Here is a 23,154-nt window from a genome sequence, read left to right on the forward strand (position 1 = left end):
TTATAGGTAAAGTGCATATATTTGACAAGTGTCTCTATTCCAAAGACTTTATTTGGAAATTTGTATCCTTCTAATATTTTGCCCGAAATAGATTATATTGTGGACAAGTGTCGTTATTTCTGAAACTTGTTGTACTTTAACTTTTTAGCTTGAAATGGGATTTAGACCGTTGATTTAGGATCATCTAATGGTCATTAAATATGGTTATTGTATCTTGGATGATACAAATTTATGGTTTCTATATATTTTTACTTTTGGTTGTGATTTTCTGAAATAATTAAAGATTCGCCATAGTTTTGCAAAATTATAATACAATGGGAAAAAAATCACCAATAAAATTAATTTTTTGATGATTTTTAACATTTTTCCAAAGGGGGGTTTCTTAAAGTTATCCATGGATATGTGGGGATGAGGCAATAAAAAAAAAATACAAGTATTTTTTTTGTTTAAGAACTATCTTCTAAGATTTGAGGGGGATACCAATCTTTCTTAGGGAGACACAAAGCCCCTAAAAAAGGTGCATGGTCAAGCATTATTTAGACATTCATTTGATCAATATAATGTGCTAGGGGGTGGTTGTAAATGTGGGAAAATTTGGGGGGGGGGGTGGTAGGTTCTAGAATAAGTAGTTAATGCAACTAATCTTGCAACTGATCCAATTTCAAATTGTATGATAAGTTGTAAAAATAGGTAGTTCATGCAACTAATCTAAGAACCAGTGGTAGTTAGGTGGGAATAACAACTTATCTAGTGATCTTAAATATAGTATAGTGTTTAGGATAAGATAATTTGTAGAGGGTAGGAGAAGTGGTGGTGATAGTAAGTAGGTAAGTAGTTAGGTTGGGTAGGTGGGGGTAAAGGTAATGTAAGGTAGGTTGGGTAGTAGCATAAGGGAGGGAGTATATTTGGGAGAGTGTGTGTGGGATAGGGTGGGGTATATGGTGAGTGAGTAAGGGTGGTTATGAAGAGGGGATAGGTGTGTGTGTGGCGATGTGGGGAATTTGGGTGGGTTGCAAGGGGTTATAAAGAGGTGGAAGAACAAGTTTGGGAGAAATGAAAAGTTTGAAATTTGCAATGGTGGGGGGTATGTTGTAGTAGAAGGGGAGTTCATTGAAAATAGGGGTGGTGATCCTATAAGAAACCAAACTAAAGAAACTAGATGCAAATTCTTTGAACAAACATTGTAAAGGCTAGTCAATATTTTTTACAAAGGTCACCAATGCTTATGTGGTCTCCATCCTAGCTACCTAATAATTATATATTTCATTTTTATTATTTATTTTTTAATAATAAATATGATTACATTAACCTATCATTCATCCTCCTAAGGGGTCCACAATTTGGAACTTCATGATGTCTTCTCATGATGTAGTTTCAAAGTATATTACATGGGAAGTGCATAATGGATTCAAGGTTCTATTTTGGAAGGATTCTTGGAATGGCAAACCTCCTTTAGCACAAACACCTTCATTTTAGGATATTATGAATATTGCTGAGATTACTTGCAGGGATAAATTGATTCATTATGTTAGTGTTGTTGATCTTTTCTCAAGGAAAGTCATTTGGAAGGATCCTTTTGACCTTCCTCTGGATGAGCAACTAAGGGTTCGCTTTTAGCAGCTTCTTTTTTATTGTGAGGTATTCTTCTCAAAGAAGGCGGATGTCCTTAGATGGGACCTAGCTAAGAACAACTAGTAGAGTATCAAAGATGGTTATGCTGCTATGCAGCATATTAAAAATTTGAGGCTAACATCTAGAGCTTTCATCATGTGTCAGAACAATGTTGTGTTACCCAAACCTGGGTTTTTTTCTTGGTTAGCATTAAGGAAGCATATTCTTACAAGTGATAGACTTTCTATGCTCCAAATTACACAACATTTCAGTTGTGTTTTTTGTGGTGAAGGAATTGAATCTGTTGACCACCTCTTGTTGAATTGATCCTTTGCCGCACAATGTAGGCAAATCGTTCTTTCATATTTGAGCTTCTCAATGCCTCTTCCCAATACCTTATGGGCTCTTTTTCAATCCTAGCTAGTTTTATTTTTAGAATCCTTGTTTCATAGCATGTGGAAATGTGCTCCTGTGATTGTTGCATGGGCTTTATGGTGGGAGCATAATAGGCACATTTTCATACATGAATCCTCTTCTTTGAGCCATGTTCTTAGTTGTCTTGAGGCACATATTGTTGAGTAGGTGATTGCTAACTTGATCAACAACAGATGCAACCATTATTTTTGTTCTTGGGATGCAAAAATGTTGAAATCTTGGAAAGGGTTGAACATCCCAATGAATACAATTCCTAATCCTAATGGTCATTGGGTTGTTGATACAGTTGTTATTGAATGGATCCCTTTTGAACAGAGTTTTTGTAAAATTAACTTTGATGGCTCTTCGCGTGGTAATCCTGGACAATCTGGGATTGGGGTTTGCATAAGGGATCATGATGGGTAGCTATTTGCTGTCTAGACTTGCCCAGTTCCACCTAGTACAAATAATGTTGTTGAGGCACAAGTGCTAGTTGAGGGAGTGACTGTGGCAAAACTTGGTGGTTTCAGAAAAGTGCATATTGAGGGTGATTCTTTGATTATTATTATTGCTTGCATTACCAAAACATTACATTATTGGAGGATTGCATACATTATGGATCATATTTGGCAGCTTATTCACTCCTATAGTGATTGTAGAATATCACATGTCTACTGAGAAGGTAACAAACTTGTTGACTATCTTGCAAATTTAAGGTGTGATGGTGTTAGTATTTGCTCTTTCAACCTGACAGTAGACTATAATTTATATCCTGTCATTTGTGATTTGACAAATATGAAAAAACATGGATGATTTTGTATACGATTTATATGCCCAGTCTGTTGTGTTGTTGGTTGTCTGAATGTTTGTAGCTAAAAGATTTGATGGATGTTTTCCCAGCTGGGAGCTTATGGTTGTTCTGGGAAATTCTTGTATGGCTAATCTTACATTTGGATGTGGCCTTGTCTAAGTTTGTTTTTATTGTATTTGAATGATGATATAGGGTTTTCTTGCTAGCTCTTTCCATATGGAGTTCTCGAACTAGCTTTTATTATAATAAATAATTATCTAGTGGCCCCGCCCACTTTTGCCAAAAAAAAAAACCTATCATTGTGATTTAAAACACTTGATTTTCAAAGTAATATTTATGTTATATAATACTTTATTTTATAACAATTTCTTTATATATCTATAGTTCATTATAAACTATTATATCAATATTAGAATACTATGAAGAAAGTACTCATCTATCTAATTGAATAAAGTGCAATAAAAAGGCAATTTGAAAAACTTAAGAAAATCTAACAATTTAACACAATCTTACAAATTGATCAAAATTGTATAGAACTTTAATGTCATATTTTGGAAGTATGTATTATTCTCAAGTCTCATAGACCACTTTAGCCAAATAACATCAAAATCTTCCAATAAAGTCAAAAAAATTTCAAACCTTCTATTCATTTATTAATGCAGTGCACCTTGTTGATACCTTGAGGACTCATTTATATGTATTAGTAAATAATTGAAACTGAAAATAAATAGGGTCAAAGGTCTATCCATATGCTAAATAAACATTGTCCATAGAAAGAGTCTCCTATTTGGTCACATATCCCAACAAATTGTCTTTTAAGATAGATGGTGCCATCAATAAATTTAAGGATCCCTATCTAAACCTTGAATATACATTTAAATATATTTATTAAATCTTTGAAAGTAAGTATAAATAAAATCAAATTTTTTTTCATATTGCTGAATAAGCATTGCAAAAGAAAGAGTTTCTCATTTAACCATCTATCCCCACAAACAATCTTCTACATAGATAATACCATTAAATTTTAATTGAAACTCTCTAGCTACACCTTCAATAGACATTTGAATACATTTATACAATAGTAATAAAAATTAAAAATAAATTAGGTCAAATGTCTATATAGAGACCTGTTTAGGCAACAAAAACCCATAGCTTACAAAGGGGAGAGGAGTTGTTTTTTATTTCTCCATATAAAATCACAGGTTTCGTTTGCTGGATAGGCACGCGTACACTGCGAGAAGAGTCTCCTCCAAACAAGGGATCTCCATCCCAACAAACACTCTTCTGATATGGATGGTGCATCAAAATACAATCACATCGTCTGAGCCATCAATAATTGGGGGACCCAATCGCTTTCTATTTCTATTTCTCTGATAAATAGATATTCCTCACCCCTACAGTCTTATTGGGAAGTAGACATATATAAGTAGACAAAACTCCAGAGAAAAATATAAGTGTCTTAAGAATTTTTCTTTCCTCTCCTCTAAAAACAAGTAGACATGATAGATGTTTGTGGAGGATCACTAAAGAATAATGAAATTAGTTTCACTGGTGCCTCTGAACAAACTGTTTTAGGAATGAAAGTCTAAAAACTACGTACCAACAAAAGAAAAATATTAGAATTGAAAAAATTGTTGTTATTTGGTAATGCAGATCACTGGAGAATATGCTTCTGCATTGACACCCTTGGTCAGGAAAAATCATGGGCTCCAGTTTAAGAATTTCAATGGACTCATTCTTCCCTTGTCCTTCCACTTGATGAGGCACGGCAATGTTTATACAGCATTCAAAATGTATCATTTATTGTAATGATTAATTAATTCAATATTTTAAAAGTATTAAATATAATAATTTTTAATTGATTTTTTTTTTAGTAATGATATTTTGAGTGAGTGGTATTAGATAGTCTAGATATTCTTGATATTCGTTAATTTTTGTTTTCTTGATGACTTTAGAATTCGTAAACATCACTTTCCCCCTTTCAAACTATTGTTGTCTCTAAACCAAAAGCTTTGGATACAAACCACCATCATCTTCACTTTGTTGGTCATTATAGAAAGGATCAAGTTTGCAACATTAAAGACCATGTTAAAGTATTCACTACATATAGTAGCTTGATCTCTTGTGGATTTACTGAAAATTGCTTCTAACACCTTAAATAATCCAATCGTCAGATTCCATTTTAGCTAATTGTAGGCAATCTTTTGAAATGTACCCTTCCTCCAATACATGAGAACCAAGTCACCCACCTAAAATTCTGCTTTCTCTATCTTCAAATCAACATACTACTTGAGTTTGGTGGTACTTTGAGTTGTGCATGCACTTTTTTCATGCATCCTACAAAATCTTCCACTTTTGCACTATGTGTGTTTCTTTCAGTATGTCTCACAACAAAGTCACTCTCCTTGGATTATGCACTATGCATGTTTCTATCGTTATGTCTCACAACAAAGTCACTCTCCTTGGATTATGTCCATGCACAATTTGGAGTCTTATTTCAATTATACTATTATTCTAATTGGCAAAATTAACTTGCATGGTGCTAAATCCTAGCTTAGTTAGCTCAACATGTTTTTAAGGCTTCTATTTTACTATTGATTTGTGGATGGTAGGTTGAGATGATTTGTAAATTAGTCCAACAAGTTTTTCCTCTATTTAATGTTTCTTCTCAATAACCAATGCAAGTGAACCAATTATCTAAGAAAAAAACTCTACAATCGTATCATCATTACATCTTTTAATATGCAACACAATGAATCAATTTTCAAAACCTATCAACTATGACAAAAATAGAACCAAACTCCATTTGTGTCTTAGATATACCCAAGTTGGTCTACTTATAAAGAAATTGTATTCTTGAAAAAACAAAGATCACAAGTTAAAATTCCCAAAGAAATATAAATGTATGCCTCCTATAGCCCCTAGATTTCAACAATTTCATTTCTAACAATGTGGCCCAGAATTGGAACTCCTTTTGGGTAAAGGAGCATACATCTTAATGACAAAAAAATAACACTCATAACAATTGGAACACTTTGGGTGAGAGAAGACTTGTGTTCTTCTAGGATCTGGTTGTATATTAGCATGTCATCCAAATAGACTGCATGCATTAATCTAGTAACTCTTAACTACATTGTTCATCAATGTCGTAGGGGCATTACACAACCTGAAAGACATCAAAATGGATTCAAAGCCTCCACGCATAGTATTCTCCAAATCACCTACAAATAATTTAGTGACACTATACTTGTCTCAATCAAGCTTTATGAAGAACCTTGCATCAGTTAAATGGTTGAAGCTATTAGAATGAGGACCAAGCAGTAGGGGTTCTTTATGGTGAACTTGTTGATCATAGTATTGACCCCAACTCATTTGGATTCCATCGAACTCGAGTCCATATTATGATTAAAAACCAACATCTTGGAGAACACATGGATAAGATTTTGTTCAGTGTTAATAATTTTCCATAATCCACTAGAAGTGAACAAATTGCTTCTGGTTTAGACTGTGTATGAGTTTTTAACATCAACGTTTTGAATCACACTCTGATATTTGTCATGAAGATGCTAGAGCATGAGATGCATAACAAAATATAAATTTTGTTGCCATCAATTGATTGAACTCACACTCTTAAGAAAAGTTATTAACATTATTAATAATATATAACAATAAGATGTAACTCAAGAGATAATTTGTAATATAACAAAATAATATATTCTAAGAAAAGTAAAAATAATATGGTGTGGGTTATTGTCACCTTCAACATAGCTAAAATGAAGTTTGAAAAGATACTTTAGGATGGATTGGTGATTGTAAATGCCTTTGAAATCCAATGCAATCAAACATGGGTAAATTACAAAAAAGGAAATCAACCTTTCCTACAAGGCCTTTTGGAGTTGGTCAAGTAATACAACAAAAAAGAAATTGATGTCAAGTGTGGGACAAATGGTGGTAGTAGAAATAATATAAATGTCAACAAATAGCAATATATGTGATGGTCTTTGTAAAGCATCATTTTGGATATCATTAACTTATGAGGTTCATGTGTCCTCTTCTCCTCCTACAACTAAAACTTCATCACTCCATGATTACAAGTTTGTTTCACTCATCCTTTAGATGCCTTCCATGAATACAATATTTATTGCAATTAACCCATGCTATTCTTGGTGTGACAGCCCTAATTTGAGTAACTTTTATGAAAACACTAACATATCTATTCCTATAGTAGGGGATTTCTTTAGGTGCATTGTTCATAGTTTTATTTTTTATTTCTAGTACTATTCATATGCAACTGTAGTTGTCTCTAAGGGTCATGACTCATTGTTTTGTTGTATGAAAAAAAATCATATCCTTCCTTGTACATAATCCTCCCCTCTAGTGGTTTGCTGATAAGATGTGATTGAAAGTGAAGATTTCTATCTCCTAAGAGGATTGATCTACATGTTTCGCAACTTGTGACCCTCTCTTCCTAATCCTAACAAATGGTTATCAAAATCACAAAAGCCTTTTTTAGTGGTAAGTTCAAACTATTCTCATGTGCTAGAGGATGTTTTATTTTGAGCTTTTCAACTCCAAAGGTAAGAGATATGATGTAGAACAATGGGATTCTGTTGAGTTAAATATTCCTTAATTACACAAATTTATTTTAATTTTACCTTCTATAAGATGCAAATTTGATATTGTTAGCTTTGAATTTAGCAAATATTATAAGAGAACACCCCCACTCTAGTAATTTCATTTCTTTGCATTTAGTTAATAAGACAAACTATTTGGATAGAGTAAAAACTAAATATAATCAATCTATAAAATCCATCTAAAAGTAAATAAATGCATTTTTTCTACTATAAGTTCTACAATGTATTACATGAGTTGTCAACATGTCACTTCTCTACTCAAAAGTATTGCATATATATAATTTAGAAGTTTAATCTATCGTCTTAAGCATCATTTGTAATGTATATTTGATCATATTATCCAAATCTGAAGTAAAACAATAAATTTACCAAGCATAAACTTTGTTCTTTTGACTATAATCAATCAATTGCAGAGGATAGCTATTATTTATAGAAACCATGGTAAAAAGTAATTGTAATGGTTAAGAGAAGCTATACAAACTAACAAGAAATAAGTATTCTTAAGGGAAAACTCTAGCTTTATTAAGTTTAACAAAGAATATAGAAAATAAAATTAAAATTAAAAGCTTTTTTATTTTTATAATTTCAAATAACTTAAAAATAATTAAAACAAATATTATAAACATAATAATCTAAATTAAACTAAATATCTACTATATGTTTTTTGATGCAACAATCAGACCAAAATTATAATATCCAAATGTACATGATAAGTTTGTGATGAAAAATATATAATTCAACTCCTAATCATCGAAATAAATGAGGGCTTGGCCTTAATAAAATGAGGTCACATGGGAAATGCCTAGAAACATCCAAAACAAACAATTAAATGGGCCAAGCCTAAAATTAGGAATAACCTCAAACTACTAGAATAGTGGTAGATGGAGGCATAGGGTGTGGATCATCTTTCTTTTCTCCCTAACTAGTTGGTCGAGTGGACTTTGGATTTGGCAGCGCATTGTCCTCGTCCTCTTGTTCTTTTCTCCTTAAATAGAATAGCTATTATATTTAGTAAAATTATTATAAAATTTTCAATTTCAATATCTTAAATACCAACAACAATGGCATGTAAAAAACAAATTTAAGTGTTGTGTCTGTCATGCCATAGTGCTAAATTCTACCAATAGAGTATTAAAAAATGATTAAATAAATATATGCTTATGGTAGTTGTAAGCCTTTGTTTTGTTTTTTAATTAAAATGAAAAATAGTACAAGGGTGTTGTCCCTTGCAAGACCACAACACAAGGGCTATTCAACTAGGAAAGTCAATGAAGAAAAAGAAAAAGATCTAAACAAGAAGAAAACACAAAACTAAATATAAAGGAGTCAAGTCTCCTTAATAATAACATCAAAAAGAAAAAAAACAAAGCTTGATAGCCACTCCTCGCACTTCTATGAGTGGTGAGCCACTCTTTCCTTACAAAATTGAGGAGTTTGATGACCACTCATTGTACTTCTAAGTGTTTTTCTGGCTTCTCAAATCTTTTGTGTTCTATTTTTTAGGGTTACAAATTGCAACTATAGATAAATAATAATAACTGAAATATATAAGGCCCATTCATGGGCTTATTGGAGCTAATCCAATTTTGAAAAGGGAGACGACGTTATGGATACCTCCAAAGGAGGGATGGTTAAAAATTAATTTTGATGGGGTGGGAAGGGGAAACCTAGGTGTATCAGGGTGTGGATGCATGGCAAGAGACCATAAGGGCAACATACTTGTGTTTGTAGCTAAACACTTGTAGGATGGTACAAATAATACTGCAGAATGTTTTGCTACTAGGGAGGCTTTGGGATTAGGAGCAAAAATTGGATGCAAATGTATACATCTGGAAGGAGACTTGGAGATCATTATAAATGGCATTAAGAGATGAAAGGTGGAGGCTTGGCATCTGGATCAAAGCATATGACAAATCAAGGAGTTGCTTCTGGACTTTAATGATTTTAAGGTTTCACATTGCTTTTAGGAAGCCAATGGAGTGGCGGATTGGTTAGCCAATTTAAGTGCCAATTCAACATTGGGTCCTCAATATGCAATTTTTGAGGACTTCCGTTACCTTGGTGTTAATTAAAGAGAGAAAATTTGTTTGATCATTGGACCTAATAATTCACACATGGTACTTCAATTTGGAGTCTAAAGGGAAAGGCATCATGAGTTCAACTTATGATGACGTTAATCATTCCATGGTAAGTAGAGATCTCCATGCTACCAATGTATCCCTCGTGCATGTCAAAAGGAGTGTTTGGTTTGTTTTGGTACTTCATTCCATAGAGTTTTGAGGTAGTTATATTCAAGCCGAAGGTAGGTAAAGTTCATTTGCTAGAAATGAAGGTGAACTTTTCTCTTGGCATAGATTCTCAAATACAAACCTATGAAGGTCAGATATCCATGTGGCATCTAAAACATATCTTTTTTTTTATGACCCGAGCTATCTGAAGGGTGTTCAACAAATTTTAGGGCCAGAGCATTTGGAGGGATTCTGGAAGAGGAGATCAAATTTGTATGTGACATTATTGTTTGTTACGCTCATGTTGATGGTGGGGGGATCGAAAGAAGAGGTTCATCGAGTTGTAGATGCAAGTGTGGTTAGACAATGGCTTCTAGGACTAGATGACATTATTGAGAGAGTTGTTCTAGGTGTTGGAATTGAGATGGGTACTGAACCTTGGAGGCTAATTGGTGGAGGGGACTCTTCCATTCAACCACTGGTGGTTTGGCCTTCTTCAAATTCATAAGGCGCTTATATCCCCAAAGCATAACAGGGTTGGAAAATGATCATGGAATTCCTGACTGAGCACATTTGGATGACGAAGGAGCATGAATGAAGCTTTATGAAGGCCACACAGAGGAAGAGAAAACTAGCCCTTGGACAACAAATTCGCCATCAGATTGCAAAGAAATCTCAGTTGCATGATGGTGTGTCCACAATAGAGGGAGTTTGGGTTGATGCCTCTCTGCTTGTTGATGAGGGGAAGGGCAATGGAAAGTGTCGCAAGGTGAGCCAGGGGATCTCGATGATGGATGGCCGCTCAACTCCAACTTTCACTCATGAGGAAGCGACAAATTGGTTCAAGAAGTAGCTAATAACGGGGGTGGTGGTGGCTCTTTTTGTCTCGATTGATCGAATTAATGTATGGGTGGGTGGTTTGTACTTTCAGAGTGTTTATACTCTATTTTTTGTTTATCTAATGGCATCTATATGGGCAGGGTAAGGGTAGTTTTAAATTGTAAGGCTCTTAGCCATATTGCCATAATTTACTCTCTTTATCAATACAATACAAATATTACTTACCTATATATATATATATATATATATATATATATATATATATATATATATATATATACTTTCTTCGAAATATTATCTTTAACTTTATAAATGTGGATTTAAAAAAGTATAGATAATTCATATGTGAGGATAAAACCCATCTCTAACTAAATATTCAAAAATCTTAAATATTTAAAACAAAAGCTATTGTCTTCTTATAAGTGATTAAAAAATAAATTTTGAATTATGTCGAGAGGCTAGAACTATATGTCAATTTGAATGAATAGTGACTTTTTTAAATATAAAATTATAAATTATATGCACAATTAAAATAAATGTAGTATCGAAAAATTATCCTTCAAACTAAATAAAATGATAGTAAACAAAAGAAATATAGTAAATATTATAAATAAGATAAAATTATTATTAAATAAAAATAAAAATTATTATTCATGCATATGTATAATATAAAAAATAGTTCTAAAATAAAATAAAATATTTCTTTAATGTCTATATTAATGTTTAAAAGAAACTAATACTACAAATATTTAAAAAGGGTAGGTAGAATTTTTGAATCCTCAACGTTGAAATAGTATCACATCTAAAGATATAACATGGGATGGTCCAATATTCTTCATATAGAAACAAGGTTGAGAACATATAGGATTAATTCTCAATCAAATTCACAAACACCTATTTTTCTTCTTTGTGTGGTTCATAAACTCAAATAAGTGAAATAATTTACTACCTATTTGTCAAACATAAAGCTACTAAGTGGTGGGAACTTTATCACTAAGAGTGGAGTGAGGTGTGAAATAATGTACCTCCTATTTGTCAAACATAAAGCTACTAAGTGGTGGGAACTTTATCACTAAGAGTGGAGTAAGGTGTGAAATAATGTACCTCCTATTTGTCAAACATAAAGCTACTAAGTGGTGAGAACTTTATCACTAAGAGTGGAGTGAGGTGTGAAATAATGTACCTACTATTTGTCAAACATAAAGCTACTAAGTTGTGAGAACTTTATCACTAAGAATGGACTAAGGTGTGAAATAATGTACCTACTATTTGTCAAACATAAAGCTACTAAGTGGTGAGAACTTTATCACTAAGAGTGGAGTGAGGTTCCTTTTGTCTACTTTTCTCCATACACCAATGGAGTAAGAACATCTAGGCATTGACGATGAACCAAAAGTACACCCTCTTCTATTTTTCCTTCATGAGATTTGAGTCTCTCTTACTTACTAGACATAAAGCTATTATATAGGGAACACTAAAAACACCAAAAAAAATTATTCGAATAGCATTCTTCTCTTTAAGAAAGATGAAGCATTGCTATAATGAAGAATCATTAAGAAAACTAAGCCTATTACACCACTTATATATTTCTCCTAGTTGTCACATTCTTTCCCCTCAAACCAATATTCTTGTCTTTCAGAGATATAGCTCGTAAACAAGGAAAGCTATATCATTAAAAAATAAACTCAGATTCTTATCATTTTATTTTCTCTATACAATTGAAAATATTTAATATAAGGGAAAAGTCCTAGTAACCAATAGGGGGTCCAATAACTGTGATAGTTTTATCATGGATACTTCCCATTACCGCTCTTAAAAGAATTTTCTCTCATTAGAACTATCCAATAGTTGTGCAAAACCAATGAATACCCAAAAGCCAAAACCTTAACTTTAAGCTTTTCACTCAGCCATAGAGATATACTAAAAAAATCAGCAAAATCCAACTTACTATTGAAGAATTCTAGGTGTGCAAAAATAGTCTAAATGACTACTTAGATCTTTTTCCTCTAATTCTCAACCAAAATCACACCCTCTTCTTCTCTCCTTCTTTTTTCCCATATAAAAGTCTTTCAACTAAATTAAATAATCAAAGCGATTCTAAATATCTTTAAGATCTAACCGATATTGCCTATCTACCCCTTGAATAAATATTTGAATATTATTTATATACGGTATTTATTAAATAATTGAACAAACAGTGTGAGATGTCCATCCACGTTGGATAGATAGACATTGCTGAGGGAAATAGTCTCCTATTTGGCCACCCATCCCAACAAACAGTCTTCTCTGGTCGATAACTTTGAAGGATTTCCTTTTCTATTTCTCTGCCTATAAATGGTTTTCCTCTCTTCCCACAGCCTGCATACCATCATCCTATTTATACATGCTGAAAACTTTCTGAGGCCTTCAAAGCAATGGAGGAAATTGAGCAAATTTCAGAAGATAAAGTAATGAATATTGTAGTTGCAGTGGACGACAGCCAAGAGAGCATGCGAGCCTGTGAATGGGCTTGCAAACATCTCTTGCCTTCTCAGCACGCCTATCAATTCACGCTGCTTCATATTCAGCCCCCTGTTTCTGTTAACACCGGCCCTGGTAAGTTCCCCCCTTTTCAATACCAGCAGAATTAATCCATTTCTCTGAAAAATACTCTGTTTGCATTAGTTTGATCTGGCATTAATGTGTGTTTCAACTTTCATGCAGCATACATATTGAGCAGCGAGGTGTTTTATTTCCTTGAATGTGAAGAACTGAGGAGTACCCACAATATATTCAAGCGAGCTCTGGATATCTGCAATCATTACAATGTGAGGGCAGAAACACATGTTGTGGTTGGGGAGCCAAAAGAGAAGATCTGTGAAGCTGCTCAAAAATTGGGGGCACATTTTCTTGTGATGGGTAGCCATGGCCATGGTCCTTTCATCAGGTAAAGAAAAGGGTAATTTCAATACCCATTAAAGATATTTTGTGTATATATATATATTGATCATTTGTTTTTTAAATGGAATTTTGCAGGGCATTCAAGGGAAGTGTGAGTGATCATTGCTCTCGAAATGCTGTGTGTCCAGTTGTCGTTGTTAATAACAAAGTTTTCTGAGAATAGAAATGTTTAATTCTTTAGCCAGCTTGGTAAGGCTCTACTTCATACATTTACATTTGAATTTGCACTTGCAGTGAAGGTTTTGAGAAGCAGAACAGGGGTTTGGATTGGGTTTTTTTAAGTGAATGCAACGCCATTTTATTTTCCCATTTCTACAAACATTGTGTGATGAACTGAGGATCTTTTGTTATTGAAAGCTATTATATTTTCCTATTTTCCTATAGGGTATGAATGAATGAAGGTATGCTATTATATTTTCCTATTTTCACCCACAGTGGACTAATCTTCACAAAAACTTATGATACTCTCTAATGCACGACTGTTACAGTGACAAAACCTTTTTTTTTTTCCCTTTTAATCTTGGGAGAGAAAAAGGGTTTTTTCTCTTCAGCAAATTTGGTCCTACCTACGTAGTCCAACAGAGATTTGAGGGACAAATAGATCATGGAAATTTTATATGATATGTCTTGTTAAAATCAGCGTTATTTGTTTATGGTTTCCTTCACCAACACGGGACCGCTTATAAGGACTGTTTTTATGGTTGCTTACTACTGTTTTTATTCCTGTAATTCTATGCTCAATCTCCAGGAAATGATAGTGAATCAATTTTCCCTTAACTGGAGCTCATAATAAAATAAATGGAAATTGCACATAGCAAAGAGGAACATGGGCTCGCGGTTCCCACTTCACAAGATTTTGCAATGCTCACCTTTGCTATGAATATTCAGAGATTTGTTGGTCAGCACCTCGGCATTTGCAAACTGCGAAACTCCATAGACAGGAACAGGAGCGTTCCAAGAGAACAAGACCAAAAAAATTAATTAAAAAGGCTTTTGTGGTACAGGAGGAAATGAAGCCATAATGTTGTCGAGTCCTCCTCTAAAGACAAGAAGAGGGTTTTGTGATAAAAGAAATGTATCGGAACCCCAATGAAGGAAGGGTTGTTGATTCAAGCAGCTCATCTACAGATCAGCAAAGATTACAAGAACGGATTACCAGAAACAAATTAAAAATTATATGAATAAAATGTCCAGTCAACGGTGCTAAACAAAAAAGTTAAAATAGGCGCTGCCCATCTAATGCCCGTCTGACATCTTGCACGAACTGCCGATTCGTAATATAAAACCCATAAGACTCAACAGGTACGAGGAAATGTTCCTTAATTCTCATATTCTGAACATTTAACATTCAAGACAATCTTTTCCAAAGAATCTTAAAATTCAAAATTCACTTAACCAAATTTATGATCAAATTAAACATTGTTTTTGAATTAACACTCAAAATTAGGGGACTTGTCTATAAACAGTCAAATTGGTTGACTACTAGCAGATTACCAACAACCAAAACAACTCCCTACCACTTAGAGAACAAAAACATATAGTTTGGAAACATAACTAAAATAGTATCAACAGGCCTGACATACAAACTACATGTATTAAAACTAGCAAAGCTATATAAATATATAAACAAAGGCATAACAGTCTTAAACCCAGCCAAGTTCAACAACCAATAGATAAACAACATAAAAAATCAGAAGGAGATAGTCATTAAAGCTTCTTAGCCTCTTTCCTCCCCAGGAGGATGTTTGCCCAATCTTCCACAAGGAAGTCAAACAGTAATTTGAAGTCCTCCTTTGGCCAATCTCCCTCCATATCTTTAAGCAGGTGAAGTTAGGTGGCAACAACATATGTCACTTTGAAAGTGAACTTTGTCAAAAGACGCATCCTTTCTTCTAGTGCATGAATTCTTTGCCACACCTTGTCACCAGCTATCTTTTTGATCCCCATGTTGACCTCTTGCATGTCACTAGGAATGTCGTCTACCTGCACCAAAGTGACATCTTGTACATTCGGGGGCTTAGCATTATCCTTGGGAAAAACCTTAATAGGGGAGGAAATCATTATGAGGGAGGGCACTCTATCCACCGTATCAAGGAATTGGTCTCAAGTTAAATCCACACACCCCAAACCAATGGTGGTCGAAACATGTGACACCTCTTTCTTCTCCTTCATCCCTCCTCCCGAGCTAGATCGTGAGGAATCCAAAACCTCCTCCTCCTCCTCCTCCATTCTCTCCTCCCCAAAATTCGATGCCTTCTCTTTCATCCTTGGTTTGGGACGACCCATGTCCTCTGAATCTAAATCCTCCTCTTGTGAGGCCCCAGCTTTCAACTTCCTCCTCTCCTCCTACCTCCTCTCCCCTCCTCCTCTGACTCCTCTGGTTCCTTCTCTTTCCCTTTATCCTATCTCCTTTTCTTTCCTCAAGGGGTGGGCTTCAATTCAACTTGGGACCCGCTAGGTGAAGGCTATGGGGTAAGGGCTCTAGGGCCCATGATCCTAAGGGGAACCAGTTGGGGCCATGGTTTGGATGGGCAAGAATATCAATCTCCATGATCCTAGGGGGGACTAGGGCTAGGTGAAATTGATATAGCTGGAACATTAACCCTTGGTGTAAAATGGTAAAATTAACACCTTTCCTCATTTTTTTCTTCACATCAGTTACTGTATCCACTAAATCATGCAACATAAAAAATGGAATGGAAATAACATCATGTTGGCGAAAATGGTTTAGGAGAGGAAAGTGGTAGTAATAACAGACACCATACCTCCCTTCCAAAGTTAAGTACTTCATCAATGTAAAATAGACCTCAATCCATGGCTCAAGGAGCTTCTCCCACATAAAACCACCTCTGTGTTGAATTGGTTCCTCCCCATCCAAAAAGAAGCGTTGCAGACTCACTTTGTCGGCCACCTTGGTCACCTTTTGCCATTTCCTTCCCTTCATTACCAAACTCGTCACCAAGGAGATGACTTCCTCAGAGATGTGAAACGAGTTGCCATTTATCGTAACTCTTCGGTCCTCCTAGGAATTGACAAACCGCAAAGAACAGTTTTCATCATGCCCATTTAGTGCCTCCATAAATGGAATGAAGCCACCTTCCTTTAGCATATACCACACCAACAGCTTCCTAGCATTCTCCTCTATCATGGACAGCTCAATTCGCATAAGGTTGCCACCCATCTTTGCAATTTTCTCTAAACCTTTCTTCTCCTTCCAAACCCAGAAACACTTGCTAAGAATGACTTCACACTTAGGTAGAAAAATAATATCCCTTAAGTGAACATAATGAACATTATCATTAGTAATTATAGTAGCATCCCTTGTAGAAATTAATGTCGTGTCGACTACCTCTATCTTTCTCCCAATCTTTTCCATCATTCCCAATACACACTAACCATTTAAAATTTGAATCTTTTCTCATCCCAGTGTACGAGAACACACATAAGAAAATCATTAAAAATCCCTTCATCGTAGACTTCAAAATTCTTTCTTTTTCAAGTTGTGCAAATTTATTATTACCAGTACCATTTCCATCACTCTTTGCCATCTATCCTTCATAACTTTGTCCTATCCGCAAACTCACAAGTAGGTCACAAAAATATAAAATAATTCTCCAGCTAGGATTCATCATGCTTAATTTCTTGAGTCACTAAATCACTTACCCAATTTGGCAAGGCATTGAATTCTCTCCAACATCTTAGACCCTTCACATTTAGGCCTAACACTGCCATCCCATATGCCACACTATTTCCCTCTGAAAGATATGATTCAAATCAAACATGTTTAAAATAACTAATAAATGTCTAATATCTTCTATTACACGTTTAATGGCCCATCCTTCCCTCATGTTACCTTTAATAGTTTCAATAATGATTTTTGAATCACCTTCAATCTCCACATTTCTCCATCCCACACTTATCACCAGTTTTACACCCCAATAAAGAGCCATCACTTCTGCAGTATTATTAGACACTTTCCCTAGCTGTCTAGAATACGCCAACAACATCTTGCCCTTACTATCCCTGACCATCCCTCCTCCCACTTAACCCAATTTGCAGGCAGGAGTTTCGATCGTGTCTTTTTCCTAGCCAACAAGTTGGAATTATCAGTTTCCATTATCCTCTCCTCCAAGTTCCATCCCTTGGCCACTCTAACATCCAGCATGCTAGGGGGAACGCCGGTTTTCTCCACTTGTTGCAACTCATATTCTCAACCATAAGTTTGTAGATCTTGTCCATGACAACCTCCTCAATTCTTTCTTCATTCCTGAACACTCTGTTATTTATCTCCTTCTAGATACCCCAATAGACATGGGGGGGGGGGGGGGGGGGGGGGAGGGGGAGTGGGGGGGGGGGACAACCTTCCATAAACTGACAAGGAGGGGGTGGGCAAAGGGGCCTTGCCAATTCTCCACAAATTGCACCAGGTCCTTGATAAACACCAAGTTCATCTCCAACTTCTGTAAAAGCCTCCCCCAAACACTAGAAGCATAACTACAATGAAGGAACAAGTGAGTAATATTCTCCTTCACCTTCTTACACAAATAGCATCTATTGGATAATTGAAAACCCTATTTCATTAGGTTATCAATAGTGAGAATTTTCTTGTGGATAGTGGACGACCAGAATATATCAATCTTAGGGATTAAATGATTGAACCATATATTCCCCCAGTCATTAGGTTCCAAAGTTTTATCAAACATTAGTTTGTAGGAAGATTTAACAGAAAACTCCCTTGTCGAAGTGGTCTTCCAAATGAACTCGTCATTTTGATCCATCCCTGGAATTTTGTACCCTTCTAGCAAAGCATTTATCTCTTCTATTAGGTCCCCTCCCATCGAAGCATTCTATTGCAACTCCACCTTTTCCACCTCCTCCTTGGGCCAATAAAATTAGCAACCATACCCCCAAGCTTCTGGAGGTGGTTCCAAAGGGACCCATACTTCGTTCTTGCCAACGGCTTATTAGTAAGCCATAGGTCCTCCCGAAACTTAATCTGATTACCATTATCCACCAGCCACCTTACACCATCCTTCAATAGGGTTCTATTTTTCACAATATTTCCCCATATCTTAGAGCTCATAGGGAGATCATTTCTCCAGGTGCAGTGAGAGAATTTCATATTCCCCAAGTACTTCGCTTTCAGAATATTGCACCAATTGGCTTCCTCCTCCATCAAGTTCCACCCCACCTTGATGAGCAGCACATTATTCAAATTAGATATCTTCCTTAATCCCAAACCACCTCTACTTTTAAGTTTACAAACTATATCCCAATTTACCAAACTCAACCTATTCTTCTCACTTACTCTTGATCAAAGGAAGTTACATTGTATTTTCTCCAATTTCTCTACCATACATTGGGTAATTCTAAACAGTGATAGAAAATACACAGGTAACCCTTGGAGGGAGGAAACAAGAAGTTGAATCTTACTCGCACTACTCAGGGTTTTACCTTTCCACTCAATCAATTTATTTTCCATCCTCTCCAGAATGTTATTCCAAAAGTTGTTACTTACATCTTTCATCGTTAAGGGGAGGCCCAGATACGTGTCTGGCAACATAGCAGTATTACACCCTAAAATATTAACAATCCTTCTCTGTATATTAGGGAGGCTGTTCACGAAGAACACTTTACTTTTGTCGAATTTTTTTTTTGTCCTGCATTGGCCACATATATCTCCAACATAGACTTCCAAGCTCTAGTTTCGCCCACCAAGGATTCCCCACTTAGGAAGGTGTCATCCACAAACTACTGGATCACTTCCGATGGAAGAGTGGATGCTGGCTAGAGACCTTTAATCACCCCCTCTTCCATTTTTCTCAAGAATGCCCTTCCTAGAACTTTAGCAACCATGATAAACATATAGGGGGAGATAGGGTCAGCCTATCTTAGTCCCCTCTCCCCACCAAAATTCCCCCAAGACGACCCATTCACCATCACTGAGTAATTGACAATTTCAACCATCGATTTAACCATCTTTATAATCTTTTGACTAAAACCAATTTTACCCATAACTTCATACAAGATAATCCAATTAATCCTATCATAGGCTTTAGAGATGTCAAGTTTCAAAGCCATACCCAGATTACCACTCTTCTCTTTTGAGTGTAAAACTTCATGAGTTGCTATGGTAGCATCAAGGATTTGACGTCCTAGGACAAACCCATTATGGGTTTTCCCAACAAATTTATGTAGCATTGGTTTTAACATTGTTATACTAAGTGCATATTATTATTACATTAAATGTCAATTCAATCAATGTAATGAAAAAATGAAAAATTAAATTAATATTAAAGATTTCTAATTTCTAATATATCAATTATCTCCTTGTTGTAATCCTTTCTTTTTTAACAATTTTTTACCCCTCTTTTTTCCAAAATATTAATTTAATAAATATATATATATATATAATATTAGTTAAATATTAATTTTAAGTTTTTTTAATGTCATAAAATGAAACTCTACGAATTAAGAAAATCTAGTACATAGTTACAAAACTATTTATTAATAGAAATGTTATTTTTATATAAAGCAAGAAATTCACTTCTATTATTATCATTTTCAAAATAGCTATCAAACCCTAAAAAAATCCAAATGTTTAGTCTTATAAAATTAACAATAGTAAACAAATACATTTAAAGAACAATAATATTCAAATTGATAAATCATATATTTGAAAAAGGAAACATGAATGAAAAATTAAGAAAATAAAACTATCAAAATTCATAATCAAATTAACATACTTATACATTAATTAATTATTAATTTTTAAATGTTATTTTACATACATAATAAAAAATTAAAAATAGTAATTTATCACATATAAATGTAAAAAATATTTACTCTTTTTACACTTTTCATTACAAAAAAATTAATTTAAAAAAAAAAATTGTGTAATTTTTTATTTTAAAAAAAACATTTGCACTGCCATAATTAAAAACACAACATTTGCATCATATCGTTTATTTCAAAAGGAATTTTACTTTTACTTTTATAGTTGACAACTTAACAAAGATGGAAGTTGAACAGACAAGACTAACGACATTGGCTGAACGGGTGAAAATATTTAGCCATTTAGCTAGTGTCTCATTGTTCTACACTTACTATCCCTATCTACTTACATTTTGGTCTTCTCCTTTCATTTAATCTCATGTACAATTGAACCCACATTTGTTTCTCTAGTGATATATATTTCATAATTGGCACTTATTTTTAACATGCTCAAGGGTTTTGTTGATTGTTGATCTATTATATGATTGATTATATACAGACCCATAAAACTCAACCGGTACTAACGTAATTTTCACATTTTGAACATCTAACATTTAGAGAATCTTATGAACTTCAATTTTTTCATCCTTCTAACTTTCTTTATTGCTCTACATTTATAATCCCTCTCTACTTACATTTTGGTCTTCTCCTTCCATTTAATCACGTGTACAATTGAACCCACATTTGTTTCTCTAGTGGTGCTTATTTCATTACTAGCATTTGTTTCTAACATGCTCAAGGGTTTTGTCGATTGGTAATCTATTATGATTGATTATATAAGGCCCATAAGACTCAATATGTACTAAGGTAAATTTTCACATTCTGAACATTTGACATTTAGGGAATCTTATGAACTTCAGTTTTTTCATCATTCTAACTTTCCTTCATTGCTCTACACTTATGGTCCCTCTCTACTTACATTTTGGTATTCTCCTTTCATTTAATCATGTGTACAATTGAACCCACATTTGTTTATCTACTGGTGTATATTTCATAACTAGAACTTGTTTTTGACATGCTCAAGGATTTTGTCGATTGTTGATCTATTATGATTGATTATGTAAGACCCATAAGACTCAATAGGTACTAAGATAATTTTCACATTCTAAACATCTAACATTCAACTAATCTTATGAACTTCATTTTTTTCATCCTTCTAAATTTCCTTCATTGATCTACACTTATGGTCCCTCTCTACTTACATTTTGGTCTTCTCCTTTCATTTAATTACATGTATAATTGAACCCACATTTGTTTATGCACTCATGTATACTTCATAAAAAGGATAAAATTTCATTGCTTTAAAACATGGTGAAATATTTAGTCTTTCTCTAGGTTTTATTTCATAAGCATTTAATGGTCCTAGCACATTCTATTTAATTTCATCATGAATAGTCTTAATAAATCTCTCTTCAAATAAAGCTAGAATAAATTAGGTACAAAAAAATTTAGCAGTTCAAAAGAAGAGAATCAATAGACAATTGACTCAACTATACAATGAAACCAATCCAAATATGACAAGACTATTTTAAAAGATACAATGAGTCAAAAAAACAAGCCATTAGAATTTCAACTTAAATAGTGGCATTCTGAAGTAGACTCCATGAAAAGACAAACCAGTCATTGAAGCTTTGAAATCTTTGATAAGATTTTTTTTCTAAAGAAAAATAACACACATGTCTCTTAATTAAAGAGATGTTGGAAGGAGGATTGATAGACAAAAGTTGGTGCTAATGCTTGGTGTCTTACTAGGAATTCTTTTAAGGTGCCAACAAATAATAGTATGAAATGTTTGAATACTATGTTTGCTAAGTGGTCCTTTTGCAAGCAAAATGGAAGTTTGAAACATAAATTTTGGGATTGTTTTCTATCTAAAAATAAATGGATGGCCATAAACAATATTTACTCATAATTTGAGTCAGAAAAACTTCATTGTGTCATGGAATATGTATTGATGTTAATGTTGATTCTACAAGACAATCTTTTTTTAATTTTACATTAAGAAAAGTAATAAAGCTTTTCTTTGTACATGAGAAATATATTCATAAAGTCAACATATTTATTGTCATAACTTGAGTCCTTCATCTCCTTGAAATTTTTTACTCATACCCTCAATACAACTTCTCTTCTTGTCATTATTTTCTTCACATGGATCACTCCCAACTTCTTTTGTTGCCTTCAACAATTATTTCTCCACATTCATAAATATAATAGGGTCATAATTAGTCAACTTATTCCTTCAGTGAACTTAGAATATATTTATTTTTCTTTAACAATAGATAACTTTAGTGTGATATTGAAATCCTAACCCTTTACTCTACATATCCATGTGATTGTAAGAGGATTCTCCACAAAAGAAAAAAGAATTTGGCATGTGAAATATGGAGCCCACATGGTGCTAAAATCGAAGCCACAAAGCATGAAAAAAGGAAAGAGACAAAGGAGTGTTTGAAGGAGATAAATCCAAATAAGGAAACATTTTGATGTCTTTATCATTATCTATTTTTGGTGTAGAGATTATAGGTGAAATGTTTGCTAGTGTATCCTCCTCTTTTCTCAACTTAATCTCCAACTAGTGAACGTCACATAGCCATCATTTAACAACTCCACATTAGCCCCTCCCTTGTCCAACTCAACAATAATGAATTCACATGAACGTAAAGAAATCATATTTTCCTTTACTTAAGATATAATTGATGTAATCTCAAAATGTAGAGCTAAAACTATCATCTTAATTTCCTTAAAGGGATACCATCAAAACAAGATATTTTTTTAATGGGCCAATAAGGCACCAATTTATTATGAGGGAATCCAATCATGATTTTGTTGATTCTTCTCTATTGGTTGCTTGGAAAATAATTGATCCCTTATGTGGTACAAGGGAGTTTCCTTGGTGGAAAGA

The 23,154-nt window shown here is 34.1% G+C and overlaps 1 protein-coding gene across 1 annotated transcript; it reads left to right on the forward strand.

Moving 5' to 3' along the window:
- The first annotated feature begins 12,873 nt into the window (after positions 1 to 12,873).
- Positions 12,874 to 13,851, forward strand: LOC149539051 (universal stress protein A-like protein). The gene is made up of 3 exons (XM_089800400.1): positions 12,874 to 13,133; positions 13,242 to 13,464; positions 13,554 to 13,851. The coding sequence occupies exons 1-3, from the start codon at positions 12,953 to 12,955 to the stop codon at positions 13,633 to 13,635; spliced, it is 486 nt and encodes a 161-aa protein (XP_089656526.1). The 5' UTR covers positions 12,874 to 12,952; the 3' UTR covers positions 13,636 to 13,851.
- The last annotated feature ends 9,303 nt before the right edge of the window (positions 13,852 to 23,154 follow it).

Source organism: Cupressus sempervirens, chromosome 9 (genome assembly GCF_028749045.1).
Source record: "Cupressus sempervirens isolate cs-2001-9-10 chromosome 9, ASM2874904v1, whole genome shotgun sequence".
Taxonomy (NCBI): domain Eukaryota; kingdom Viridiplantae; phylum Streptophyta; class Pinopsida; order Cupressales; family Cupressaceae; genus Cupressus; species Cupressus sempervirens.